At 33.4% G+C, this 13662-nt stretch overlaps 1 protein-coding gene across 1 annotated transcript; it reads right to left on the bottom strand.

The window, feature by feature from the left end:
* Positions 1-2544: 2544 nt before the first annotated feature.
* On the bottom strand, positions 2545-5135 carry LOC130613777 (uncharacterized). Its single transcript, XM_057435117.1, has 7 exons — positions 4434-5135; positions 4209-4253; positions 4069-4122; positions 3872-3919; positions 3677-3718; positions 3285-3320; positions 2545-2818 (listed from the first exon to the last, which is right to left on the bottom strand). The coding sequence occupies exons 1-7, from the start codon at positions 5025-5027 to the stop codon at positions 2672-2674; spliced, it is 966 nt and encodes a 321-aa protein (XP_057291100.1). The 5' UTR covers positions 5028-5135; the 3' UTR covers positions 2545-2671.
* Positions 5136-13662: the final 8527 nt, after the last annotated feature.

Below are 13662 nucleotides of genomic sequence, written 5' to 3'. Positions count from 1 at the left end.
CTCCAGGTATAAAAAGATAAATAGTTAAAATATTCAACTTTTATTTGTATTAACTACATATCTACCTGAAGAAAATGTGAGGTGGACGGGCAGAGGTGTTCAGTAGGAAGCATATGCACATTTTTAAGAAAAACTTAAGAACATGGCGAGAACATGAAGAGAACTTTAGAACATGGCGAGCTGCAATCAAATTTACCAAAACAGAGTTTTGTTTAAAATAACATAAACGTAAACATCGACATATCGAAAAATTCGTTCCCGCCAGGTCTAAGAAACAATAGAGAAGCTGTACAAGTATGCTTAGCTCTAACCGTTGTTCCCTTAAATACGTCATAAATATATTTTCGTCCTTAATTCCTACAAAAAAACATGGCCAAGGCCGACCAAAAGTTAGATGTTTTCATTACAAATCGTGTAACTAAAGTTTTTAATCTTTATTCAATATTCATTTAACGTTTCAATTCTATTAGATCATCAATTACACTTTTTATAAGCAGCCAATCTGATAGGGTTTACTAAGTCTCACGTTAGGAAGAAAATAAAGCCAATTGCTAGCCTCATAACCATCAACAACATATTGCAGTGTTTAACGTTACTATAGTGTGTGTTGTTGAGAAATTATTTTTGTTGTTCGCCACACTCACAATAAATTGGATCATTAGGCGAATTTAAACATGTTTTCTGAGCAATATATATATAAGTTCACAATACTAGTGCTCTGTTGATAACAAGAGCTAGGTTCCGAGCCAAGAGTTAAGCAAATCAAGGGAGACAAAGGTAATCCAGCTTTTAAAACCTGACCCTGCAAATTCTACACAATAACAACACAAATTATCATCTGCAATGCTCACATTGTAAATGGCTGTTAAACGAAAGTCCATCTCATTAGTCATTATTTAGGGGGTTTTATTCATTACGTAAGGGTATATTACTGTACTTTTCACCCAACTCCTACTCCCGCCTTTGGTAACGTCCTAAGGAAGTACAATTTTATTTACAAAAATACATTTAACTCATTAAGCCCTGTCGATATAAATTTTTTAAATAATTCCCTCTTTACCACTGACGCCATACGAGCAATTTTGTTTCTTACGCCCTTGCCTGTTGGAGAGGCAAACATTTTCAGACAAATGATGTTTCTTCATTCCCCGCTTTTTACCTGTTTGATGCATGATTCCAGATGTCTTTGAAAAGTCTGTCATTCAGGGGATTTTACAGCGATGGTAAAATATATGCAGAATGAGTTACCACATAGAAGAAGCTGATATTTCGCTATATTATTTTCATTCTGTTATAGTTCTTTTTTCCGGAAGAAAAATAATGACCAATAAATCAAACTCATCTCCAGGGTCTTGTGGCACCTGAACGGTCTCACCACTATCAGATTAATCAAATTGCCCTGCCAATGAGGTTGCCAGTTTACTATGGGAAACGGTTGAAGAACCAAGCGTTTAGCTTATAGGGGAAGTGTGAAAATAAAATCATCGATAATAAAAAAAATCATTAAACATGACGTGATTTTTTTAAGCATTCCTTTTCAGTTAGTTACCATTCAATAATTTTTTAGAAAGTGACATTTTTTTGCAATTTATTGAAATAGCAGAACAGCGTCACCTGACGAATGTTTAGCAGTTGTAAAGCTGTGTAAAACGTAATTAGGCCAATAACTTATCGGTGAAAAAAAAGTCGGCAAAAAAATTAGTCGGCAAGAATTTTAGTCGGCAAAAATATTGGTCACTTGGACAGAATTAAGTCACTTTTTTCCGACTTTCTTTTTACCTCTAAGGTAAGTGATGTGGGTTAGGACATCCTTGTCCCCAGTGTTTGTTGCCTATGTCGAAGCCGCTAGATCTCACTTGATGACAAAACTAGTTTTAGTAATGTCAAAAAGAAGTCCCTGGGAACAAGGTTTGGGTAAGGAACGTTGAGAATGCACCAGTTTCTGTGTTGTCCAAATTAACGCGACGGCCCGTGAATGTTCTGATAGAGGAAAATGGGTTATGATGACGTCGCCAAGAATTACCTCATGTAGTAATTTTAGATAATAGAATTTTCATAAATTCAAAGTGCGTAGGTGCAATAATGGAAACGTTGTAAATCGTTACTCGTGGATATGATCTTTGAAATTAAACATTTATTTAAAAAATGTTTTGAATAGAATTACGACTAGGTTTTTGTTTTCTCCCTATTATTCTTCTGCTACAAAACTTTATGTCTGTCAGAGAAAGGAAAGGCACAAGGGTCGATGTTGACTCTGTTGTGCTTAGCTGCTCCTAAGTTTGATTGCTATTTTGTTTCATTCAGTCAATAGGACTGACTATAAACTAAGTAATACACTTAAATTTTTTTTTCTAGTTTATATATATTTCGACATAAAAATTCAGTGATATGTATATGTTAAAAGAAAGGTTCATTTCTGCAGTACACTCTGATTAGAATGTTAGGAAGACACATAGACACGATCAGTATTTAACAAACTACAAGGTTATTTTGTTCTTGAAAAGCAAAAGAAGATATTTGTTTATTATTACAAAAAAAAATTAATTTGGCGCACCAAGTTGACTGTAATACCCTCGTTTAGAACATATATACATATACACTACGTCTTAAACAAGCATAATTTATGTTTGATTGACAACTTAGTATTATCGTAACATCACATGATCCATTTTTACGCATCTTTTTTCATGGCTGCTTTGATGTCATCGATCAATTTCTCTCGAGCGTCTCTCTTATCCATTGAATTTGAACATACCTCGATGGCCCGCCTGCAGATATTCTCCGTCTCTTTTTTATTTAACATAAAACGGACTGGAATCTATTAAAAAATAATGATAATAATTATTTTTATTATTATTATGTAGCTATCCGTGCAAAGCGACCGTGGAATATTTTATGAGATTCCACCCCTATTAGTCATGTTGATTTCAATCAATCAAATCATTCAAGCATTAATTTCTTTTGTTTTAAACTTAATTCCTATACCTGATTGGTTAAAATTATTTTAAAATGATTGAGGCAGGAATTTTGTAAACCAGATTACTTTTAAAAACGTTGTATTTACTTCACATAAATTCTTATTGTCTTCTTTTTTTTGAGAAACAGTTTAGACATCAATAAAACAGGTATTGTATGCATTTTGTTGAATATAAAAATTAATCCACCGTCAGTAAATAATATTTCACGAGGTGTAGAGAATAAGTACGCGATTTTTGCTTATCATCTAAATTAAAAAATTGGGATATCCTTTCAATGTGTTTGATACTATCGCATGAAAAACTTACATTGCTCTTCTTTAAATTCATTAAAGACATCGGCATCTAAAAATAACACACAAAAATATCAATTGATTTTGAAGGTTAAGGAAGTTAAAGAGAAACAACCGTGTTATTATGAGTATAGTTATTTTGAGCTCAGCCTCAATATGTTAATTTTGTTTTATTAAAGCTTTATTAATTTTGGATCTTCATCTTTTTTTTTAAGACTTTATGGTTTCAATACCACTCTGTTGTTTTCATCTCTTTTATCTCTTTTTGTTTAATTATCTGATCATTTTTATTTTCATATTATTTTATCTGTCTGTAAATATTCATATGCTATCAATTTGGATAAATCCCAAGATGTTTGTTTTATGTTTTCTGCCATTTGTTCATATGTCAATAAGCCCTTAACATACCTCTTCATCGGTTGACTTTCTAGACATTAAACTCATCGGAATCTGAAAAAAAAACAGAGAATGCTGAGTGAGCACAACAAGAACAGTCGTAATTAAGCGAGCGATCGTCTCCGTGCTTTCTTTGTATATCATTATTGTGGGCATTTTTGAGAAAATTTGAAGAGCTTCAAGGGACTACATATTGGCTAAACCTACTTTTGACTTCTCTTCACTTCTCTTCTTCGAAATAAAACTCATCGGTAACTAAATAAATAGAGACAAAAATGTAAAAACTACAACATAAACAAATGTGGCTGAAAATCATTCTCGTCCCCAGAGCTCTTTGAGATGGTTTTAATCTCAAAGAGCTCTTGGGACGAGAATGGCTGAAAATCGGATATTTCAAGGCTTACGTTTTCATCAGCTTCTTTTTTTGCAACAAGTGATCTTAACATGCTCATTGGTAACTGAAACACAAAAATAACATATTTTATATTAGTTTCCTGCTTGGTTGATGCATTCTTTTTTATCTACCTATAGTAAAAATGCTTACCTGGTCTAACGCTTCTTCGATGCTCCGTCTTGTCCAAAACGGAAGCTAAAAGAAGAACAATAAACTCAGTTATTCAACTTATATTGGTATAACCTAACGGTTATGAGAATCAGAATAAGTGACAGATTAAAAGTTCTACGCTGCAAGTTTACTATTTTCATTATTTTGCCATTCTTTAGATTTATGAGGACTCCGTATTGCTAAGTCTAGCATTACTCAACGTACTCTGTAACTCCAATCAGGACCCTCACTTTCCCGTTTTCCTAACCCATACGGTACCCGAGATAAATTCCAAGGATCCGCATCACGATCATAAAAATTATCTTCGTCTTCTCGTTTCCCAAACGGCCGACCAAACATTTTCCAAGGTCCCTCTTCACTTCTTAAGCTTTCCGAATTCAACATCTCATCGTATTCTCGTTTCCCAAACGGCCGTCCAAACATTTTCCAAGGTCCCTCTTCAGTTCTTAAGCTTTCCGAATTCAACATCTCATCGTATTCTCGTTTTCCAAATGGCCGTCCAAACATTTTCCAAGGTCCCTCTTCACTTCTTAAGCTTTCCAAATTTTCAATATCCCGTTTTCCGATCAGTCGATGGGGAGGATGATCCGATGATCTTTTACCAATTAATCGAAATGGAATGCGATGTTGACCCCAAGGTACCTCGCGTTTTCCATTCCGTGAGTACTTCATATTTTTGAACGAGCCCCACGGCACAGATTCCCTTTTACCCGACGCAAATTTACCAACAGCGCCAAACATAGCATCCGCCATGAGAAATGCTGACATTAACGCCAGTAACTTAAGCAAGTAAGACATTTCGATGTATTTAAATCTGAAAACCGCCTCTAATGTGTACGTGAAGTGAAGTGTAGTTACAAAAATTCTTCTCTACTTCCCTTGTTTAATCTTTTTTATATATTTTATAATTACATTTTTTATTTTAAGACTTTTCATTATTATATTTGTTTTAAAATGCTATTAAATTGATTGGTCCAAATATAACGGCAAAGCAAGTGGGATTGCCGTCAAGCTGGGTCAAAAAATGACTATACGACTTATGTTCCAGTCTCCCAGAGACAAGCACGCTCAAAGCATGGAGGTATCTCTATTTTACCTGCATGCTCGAAGCTATTATCAATCAACTTAAAAATGAGATTTTTACTAGAAATTTGAGATTGTTACATGCGGAGTTGGACACTTTAAACATTTTCTACCGTTTGGCGACATGACATGCATCAAATGTTTTTTTACCAAGCAAGAGAGTCTGGGAACTAATTGGGTTATTAGCACCTGCTAGAAACAAGATACTTTGTTCCTCTTCCATTTTCTTGCTTATTTAATTGCTTTAAACATCACCTACATGCCTACACATTAATTAAAATGGAATTAAAAATTGTTCAAAAATTTATTTCCTCTCTGCGCGAGATCTTATTAAATCTTCGACGTTTTTTTGTTATATTTTTTTGTCTATTTCTTGTTTGTTTTAAAGCGGATATATCTTTAGTTCCAGAGTATTCCTTTTTTTACTTTAGTTTCTTATTAAATAATTATTTGTCTCTTTTTTCTTTTTTAACCTATTATCTCCCATATAAAGGGTTCAAAAATATGCCGCCAAAATAAATTTTTTCAAAAGTGTTGAATTTTTAACTTTCGAGGTGATAATAAAACGAAATGTGCGGGAACAATATAGCGATAATAGATTCAACTCCCGAATTCATTAACATAATCAGAAAGCTACGAAATCAAATTTGTTTATTTTTCCGCACTTTACATGCTTTCCTTATTGCTTTACATCCTCAACATAAATTTTTTATTTATCTTTGCCTTTATTTATTTATTTATTTATTTTTATCATATGTGTGATGTTTTAATAACCCGATTGTTTCTTTATAATCTTTGAAGTTTAGCAATTCTCAATTATTTCAAAGCAGGTGCAATTGTGTGCACAGGCATACTCGTTTAAAGGGTCTCTTAACTCCTGAGTGGTTGCTATCAAATTAGCTATAAAGGCAAGATGCCATAAGAAGTAGATTGTGTACGCGAGATTTTAGCGAAAATTTCTTTTTATCAGTACTTAAAAATTAAAAGTTTTTTTAAACAGTAACCGATGGCTTTTAGAAATGGAAAAATCTCGAAGTAACAACTTATTCAATTAGGTGTAAACAGAATGTAACAAGAGAATTTAAACTTGTCTACCATGTAGGTATTTTGATGGGTTATTGCATTTTTCCATACAATCGTGTTTCATTGTTCCAACAAAATATTCTACACACTCTTAGGGGGTATTATGTTTTCTAAGCTACTTTAAAACGTTTCTTTGTTTCTTGATATCTTTGCTGTTTCTGAGTAAGCGCCAGTACCAGTGTAACACATTTCTTTGTTGGATTGCTGCTGCTGTTTCTTCTGTAGGTTTACACTTTCAGTGTCGTTTCTTCTATCCAGGTTTAAGATTTACTTTGCGCCCAACAAAAGGTAATAAACGAACAAGTACTGTATAAGTAGTCCTGCACATTATCTTCCCAAGTGCTGAAAAGATGATAGATTGAGTGGAACTTGAAGCTACGACATCTCGCTTGACGAGCGATTGCTCCACCGCATGTGCTATGCGAACATGTATTAATTTGAGGGTTTTTTTTTCTTTTTGCTTGCGTCAAAAGTGGGAACCCTCAAACCAATTAATTACGTTGTCATGTGACCTTTGTTTATGTCACGTGATCTAATAGCAGAAAATAAACGTTCGAAGATGGCAGCTTTTTGTGAAATGAAAAATATGTTGTCGTCTTAAGAGGCAAAAATATTTATTTTTTTGATTTGAAATATATTTAAAACCCATATTGTAAATATTATCTATGCGGATAGATATCTATGCAATAGATCTCTATCTATTCCTTACACTCATAAATAAATAAATTAAAATATATTGAAACTATGAAAGTACTGTACATACTCGGTTAAGCGCCAGGCCGCCACTTACTTAGAGGGGCGGTAAATTAAAACATTTTTTACTAAAACAATTCTAATACTTTTTTATTCATCACTAAGTGCAAGGAGGTCCTTGCTAAGTGCCAGAGCGCGCAAATTTGAACAAATATCTTTAAGTTCATTGAGAAAAATCAAAAATAAGCGCCCACTTTGTTGATGTCAAAATGTCTTTAATTAGCCGCCCAAGTGGATCCTAATCTTAAGGACGTTTAGTCAAAAGGGCGCTAAATCAGGCATACAGTATTTCAAGCATGGAAAAATTTACTTTAGGCGTAATAAGAACTTAGATTAATTTTAAAACCATGTTGTCATTCACACTAGTGTAATGCTCAGGTGTTTTTTTTTGACAATAGCCTACGTCTCAAAAAATATAGGTAAAAAGAGATACAAAAAAATCTTTAAATTTCACTTTTTATAAGATTTATAATTTAGAGATTTAAAGTATCTTTCAGATTATCCCAAGGATCATCCACCATTTCCTTCTCTGCTTTCTTTAAACGGTCTTCATTTTCCATTTCAGAACATATCACTTTTGTTTTTTCACATATATCTTTTACTTCTCCATACGTGGACAGACTTCTTAACTTTGAAGCTTCCCTGTAAGCTTGTGCAACCTAAGGAAAAGTGTAGTCATGTTAGAACAATATTTCCATTGCAATTAAAAATAAAACGAGGAACGGTATTAAGCTCAGAAGATGTTAACTTTAAAGACAAAAACAGAGCCGTTCAAAGACTCCGAACATGTCAAGGTCGGTAAGTTTTTTCATGGAAAAAATGGTAGCTTTACTGGAAATTAAAGAAAGATTCCTGAAGCCGTCAAGGAATAAAAATATACTGAAAAGAGAGAATGTAGCATGTAACAGCGAAAGTTAAGAATCGAAATTGTAATATCGACCATGGGTGAGAAAGAGGGAGGAGTGAATTAAAAGCATGGTGTCTATTTTATTATTTTCAAAAAAGCATCCCAACAGCGAAGCGGTGCTGTTTTATTTCCTTCTTTTCCTGGTTCGTGTTGTTTTGAAAAGCTCAAGAATAGAATTGTATGATTAAAAATATAAAAGAAAGAAAGAATATATTATTATTAAATAAAACACAAAAGAAAATATATTAGATTGTGAACAGCTATTTTCTCTGCATGGGAGGGAAATATTTTTTGTCGTGACAAGACTGAAATAAAGTTTTCTTAGTTGAAAATTTCTTCTAAAATTGACAGATAATTTAACCAACAAACCGATACTAAATTTCTCTATTTTAATGGCTGTTTTTCTTGTTTATATGCTTTACAATAGACAACAAAAACAACAACAACCATATAACAACAACAACAACGAAAACAACCACAACCACAACAACAACAACAACAACTACAACAACAACATCAACAACTACAACAAAAAGACAATTCGCCAGTAATAATAAAAGCAATTCGTAAAACTTCTTACATTATACTCTTTTTCTCTTTTCCCGGCACCCAAATGTCCCACACTGCCGAAGTACGCATCAACACACACAACAAAAAACAGCAGACTAACACAACTCTTCAACATATTTTTTTCTTCTTCTCTAGATCTACCAAATACTATCTTTTACGATGTTCTTCAAGAGATATTGATGACGAAGTTATCTCGTTTAAAATAATCTGATAATTATCTTTCCCGAAGAAGATAAAATTAGACGAAATAAAATTTTTGAAGTGTCTGAAACTAACTTATCTCAGCGTAACCAGGATACGAACTGATCAATGTGCTTGAATTGCGCATTTTTTATTTTTTATTTCGTTACCCCCTACCACACATAAGATAAATAATCTGAATGCTCTCCTAATTGGAGGAAGTAAACGTATTCTGTTTAAGCATGGTGCCTTCTTTGTGAGATGTTGGTAAGGGGAAGGACATACTCCCGGGGGGTAAGTATGACGTTTTAAAACGTGGGATAGCAAATACTTTTTCCTGTTATCCTTAAACCAATTTTGGTTTTTAAATTAAAAAAAAAAATTGGTTAACTATTTCATCTTGATTGGATTATGAATTTTTTTTTAATGCAAGTTAGAGGACTGGGAAAATTTAAGACATTTATTTAGAAAACATTTTCTCGGACATGTCACGGTAATTTAGTACTCAAAAATATTTGGAACTTAATCTTTTTAAAAAGTTTTATTTTTTTTTGAATCAATCAAACTGGTGGTAATGGCAAATCAAAAATATGAAGAAAAAAAAAACAGAAAGAAATATAAAAATTGGAATTGAAGTGTTTTAACAAAATACTGCTATTCAAGGTTAATTTTTACAGTGTTTTATTCCTGTTATAAGGAGGACGTGCACTCCCTTTCCTACACGCGACATAGCATTCTCGTACCAAGGTTCTTTACGCTCGTTTGAAAGCATATGCTACAAAATTCTTGGTCTAGTTGATGATATGAAATTGTAGCTTAAAATTGCGCTGACTCAGCACAAACTCATTGTGACTGTACTTAAGCTAAGAAAAAATTGTTTATATGAGAAAATTGGATTTCCCGTCTGCATATCAGAATAATTTATTTTGTAATACTTGCGTATACGTCTGTTTGTCTGTCACGCACAATGGTACCGCAAGTAGTAAGACGCACGCAATACGGTATAAAAAGGACGGGCAAACCCATGGATTTTTCCCCGGGCCACCAACTAGTCTAATTTAAACCTCGACAGGAACAAAAATATTCTATATATTTTGTACTGTTACAATCGCATCATTGAATTCAAATGGGCATGCGATGAAAGGCTGTACCAAAACCAAAAGGACGGCGAATAACATTAATAAATAAATATAAATTTCCGATCACGTGTCTCAACGAATTGCGGAACGTTTTTTTCACCAGAAGGTGTCATCTTCGCTTAACTTAATTATAGAAAAATCAATAAAAACAAATAAAAGAATAAGATAAAAAAGAAGATATAAAAAAAGTGCATCTGTTGCTTCTTTTGTTTCCACAATAAGATAAATTTGCCACTCTAGGGCGGAAATGTTTTTAAAAATTTCACCTTTTGTACGCGAAGATTTAAATCAAACCATTTAAAGTTAAATCTTGGAGGATAGTATTCCTTCCTCTAATGTTAAATTATTGAACCTGACTAATGGTTTGTCAGCAGATATGCAATAAGTCTTGTGAAGAAAAACATAAGATTAGCCATAGAGTACAGAAACCTCTAAGAAAATACAAGGCAACAACGCAAAATTTCTCCTCCAATTTCTCCTGGAAAGTATTTGGTTCGTTTGTTATAAATAACGAATCATTAGCCCGTAGAAAATCCAGGGGTTCAGCTGTCCTCTATATTCCGGTCCTCAGATTATCTCAGACATTGTTATTTCGTGCAACCTTCGCACAAGGTGGTGTTTCGGCTACCATTTTGAAAAAAAGTTACATAGCTGACACACATCACTTCATAAGTAATACAAAGACGCCACAAATTCACAATTTATTTATCGCGTCCATCCAACACCAAGAATTAATTGTCAATAAATTTAGGACCGTTCCATAAAAAACCTTAAATTTTAGGAAAAAACAGTCCCCCATAAGGTCTTTCTCATATGAAAAAACAGGATTGCTACTGTAAATTAATTTTGATGTATCAAGCAAAAAACTATCAATGTCCATCTGACACCAATTTTTGAATTTCGTATTTTTGAAATGACGTCATAAGCACAGTGATATCATAAAGGTTGTTTAGATTTGGAATTCAGTAAAGAAAGAAGAATATGTAGCAAACTAGACGTTCTTATAAATAAAAAGAAACGTTGTTGTTGCTTTACCACAATACATGGTTGGTTGCAAGAGGAGTGAGAAGCAATAGAGAATAGTGTATGGAAAACAACAAAGATGGTGCAAATGTTAAGAAGTTAAGAAAAAATAACAAAAAAAGAAACGACTCGCTTACCTTTTCTCGTTTGCCTGGTCCATAAGGCCCTGATACGGATAGCAAACCGTGCACGATTGTGAATATAACTGCTATGACCACCAATTGTAAACAAAGTCGACTTTGAGAAGGCATTATATAATCCTTGTTGATGCAATATACTTTACTACGTTGAGTTATGAACTGCTTAACGACAACCAGCTTTATTAATACACAGTTTTATTGTTGTTGTTGAAGGGAAAGAAAAAACAACGGGAAGTGCGTTATAAGTGAATTTGATATAATGTTCAACTTAGGTGAGAAGAGGGAAGAACGATTTACGTTTTTCAAATCGCTTGTTAAAAAAGGAAAAACACAAAATTATTTCTTTCTTTTGTGAATTAAACATACATATGACACTTTAACTCTATACCTTGTATCCTTTATTATTATGTTCTTCTTAATCTTCTATTTTCTTCTATTTTTATTAAATAAAGGAAAAAAAAGGAAACTGTGAAATCGTATTTTTTATTTATTTTTCTTTCTCGATTTAGATCTGTAGTTTATCACACTGGAAAACTCTAACCAGCGCTATAAGACACATTTTCCTACGGAAATCCGCCGTAAACTCGAGCTGCGCAAAAACGATTATAAAGCATTACTGGTAAAAAAACAAATTTAACTTGGCACACCGGTGTATTCATCCTCCACTGAGAATGGTTAACCCCATTCAGATCTCCAGCCAAGACGGGTCAGTATAAATGGTGTAAGAAAATTGAGAAAATGCTACTTTTTCTAGCACTGAGCGGGAGTTCTTCCCTGGTCGCCAGAATTAAAAGACAGAAATGATTCCACTGTTGCACGTAGTTTGGTTAGGTTTGTTTGCGGCACAGAGTTCTAGCGAAGGCATACTGAATTCCGTTCAGTGCGAGACAGTTAATTTAGCGATCTACAAAATAACACCGCTTTAATTGCATTACTTCAAGATGTATAATCAAGTTAACACAAAAATCAAATAGCATAAACCAAAAACTTTAAATAAATTTAAACCAATCCCAGTGTGACAATAAAAATTACAACAAAATGGCGCGTAAGACAGCCCTGGTTAAAAAGGGAACCACCCTTATTTTCATAAATAGTTTTTTTGCGGCAAAACAATAAAGTTTTTCCAGCATGAATTTAATAAATAAATAAATATGGGCGTAAACCACCTACCCTTTCACTGTTTGTTTTTGATAATGGATCGTATGCTGCAGCAGATATGCTGACAATACCATATATCATCATAATTTTAAAGATTGCCATTTTTGATTCCATTCTTATAACCACTAGTGATGAATATTCTCTCTCTATCTTTGAGTTTGTTCTTCAAAGGTTTTCACTTGTTTTCTGGTAACTTGTTCTAGAGAGAAAAATATGAAGATATGTAACCATGTTTGATTCGTGCATAATAAGTCATTCAAGATGGTAGCCATCTGGAGCAGTTTCCACTTCCAGGGTTTTATGTTACTTCTTTATATCTTATTTAAGTATTATGTTATTTTATTTTATAAACTTCCCAAAAAGAGACGCTGTAGAACTGAGTCATTCATCCAGCCGTTTCTTTTCCTTTGTTCCTCGACTGTTGCGTCATCAAAAGGGATAACATAGAGATCGTGACTCATCAATTCTCGCAAGGTAAAAAATATGCATTTCGCGAAGATTAATTTTAGCGAGTCAGTCGTTTAAAGATTTTTTTGGGAGATTTTTTTTTGCTAATGGACCGTTTTAAGATTTTGGCGAAGAATAATTTTCGGTAATCTACTGGTACTGTTTCTCATTTTTATTTCATTAAACGTTATCAAATTTAGTTTCCATCTTCTTTTTTGAAAAGTTAAACTATAACAACACACAAATCAAGATTTTAAAGTCATCAATCAGAAGAACGTACAGTAAAGTTACCGAAAGAGAAAAAAATCAATATTTTTTTTAAAAAAAAGAAATTCTTCACAAACAACCGCATCAATTCAGCTTCTAAAAATTACGCGCAAACAAATTTTAGCAAATTAGGATTGAATTCACAAAAATAAATAAACTTGTGGTACATGTTTTAGATTTCTCCCAGTACATTTAAAGCCTCGTGTTAGCAATTCTGTAACTTTCTGTGATTAATTGAGACTTTTATTAATTACATTTGTCTAATATTAAGTTTACATTTTGACCATGACTGCAGCGAAGGTTGGGTAAAACTTGCAAAATTGCATAAGTTGTCAATAAGCGCAGCGCCGGTGAGAGACAACAATCCCTGGGGACGAGGTTAGCAGTTAGCTAGCGTAAAAATTGCACTCGCAAAACCTATTAAGAAGCTTCCTTAGTCAGAACGCCAACATAAAATTTCGCGCCTTAAGAGACACAACTTGTCCCCAGGACAGGTTTGGCTCCTGGTGGAACTAGGATTAAGAAAAGGACTTTTCTCCAAATTTAGCCTGTTATAATTTTTTACTCAACAAAGTCAGTTAATGGAAACCTTAAAATTGTTATACGCTTTGTCGTTATCTCAGTAGACCGAAGAGGTACTGGGATAGCGTTAAAGTAATAGTAATAATATAAAACTTCGTTCC

Source organism: Hydractinia symbiolongicarpus, chromosome 11 (genome assembly GCF_029227915.1).
Source record: "Hydractinia symbiolongicarpus strain clone_291-10 chromosome 11, HSymV2.1, whole genome shotgun sequence".
Lineage (NCBI taxonomy): Eukaryota > Metazoa > Cnidaria > Hydrozoa > Anthoathecata > Hydractiniidae > Hydractinia > Hydractinia symbiolongicarpus.
This window is presented reverse-complemented; position numbering and strand designations above follow the sequence as displayed.

Bases quoted from the DNA above. Each gene is read 5' to 3' on its own strand.
- LOC130613777 (XM_057435117.1), bottom strand. From the start codon at position 5,027: ATGTCTTACTTGCTTAAGTTACTGGCGTTAATGTCAGCATTTCTCATG. The intron at 4,123-4,208 runs GTAAGCATTTTT...TTTGTGTTTCAG, and splicing joins TCGAAGAAGCGTTAGACCAG to TTACCAATGAGCATGTTAAG. The intron at 3,719-3,871 runs GTAGGTTTAGCC...TTTTTTTTTCAG, and splicing joins GAAGTGAAGAGAAGTCAAAA to ATTCCGATGAGTTTAATGTC.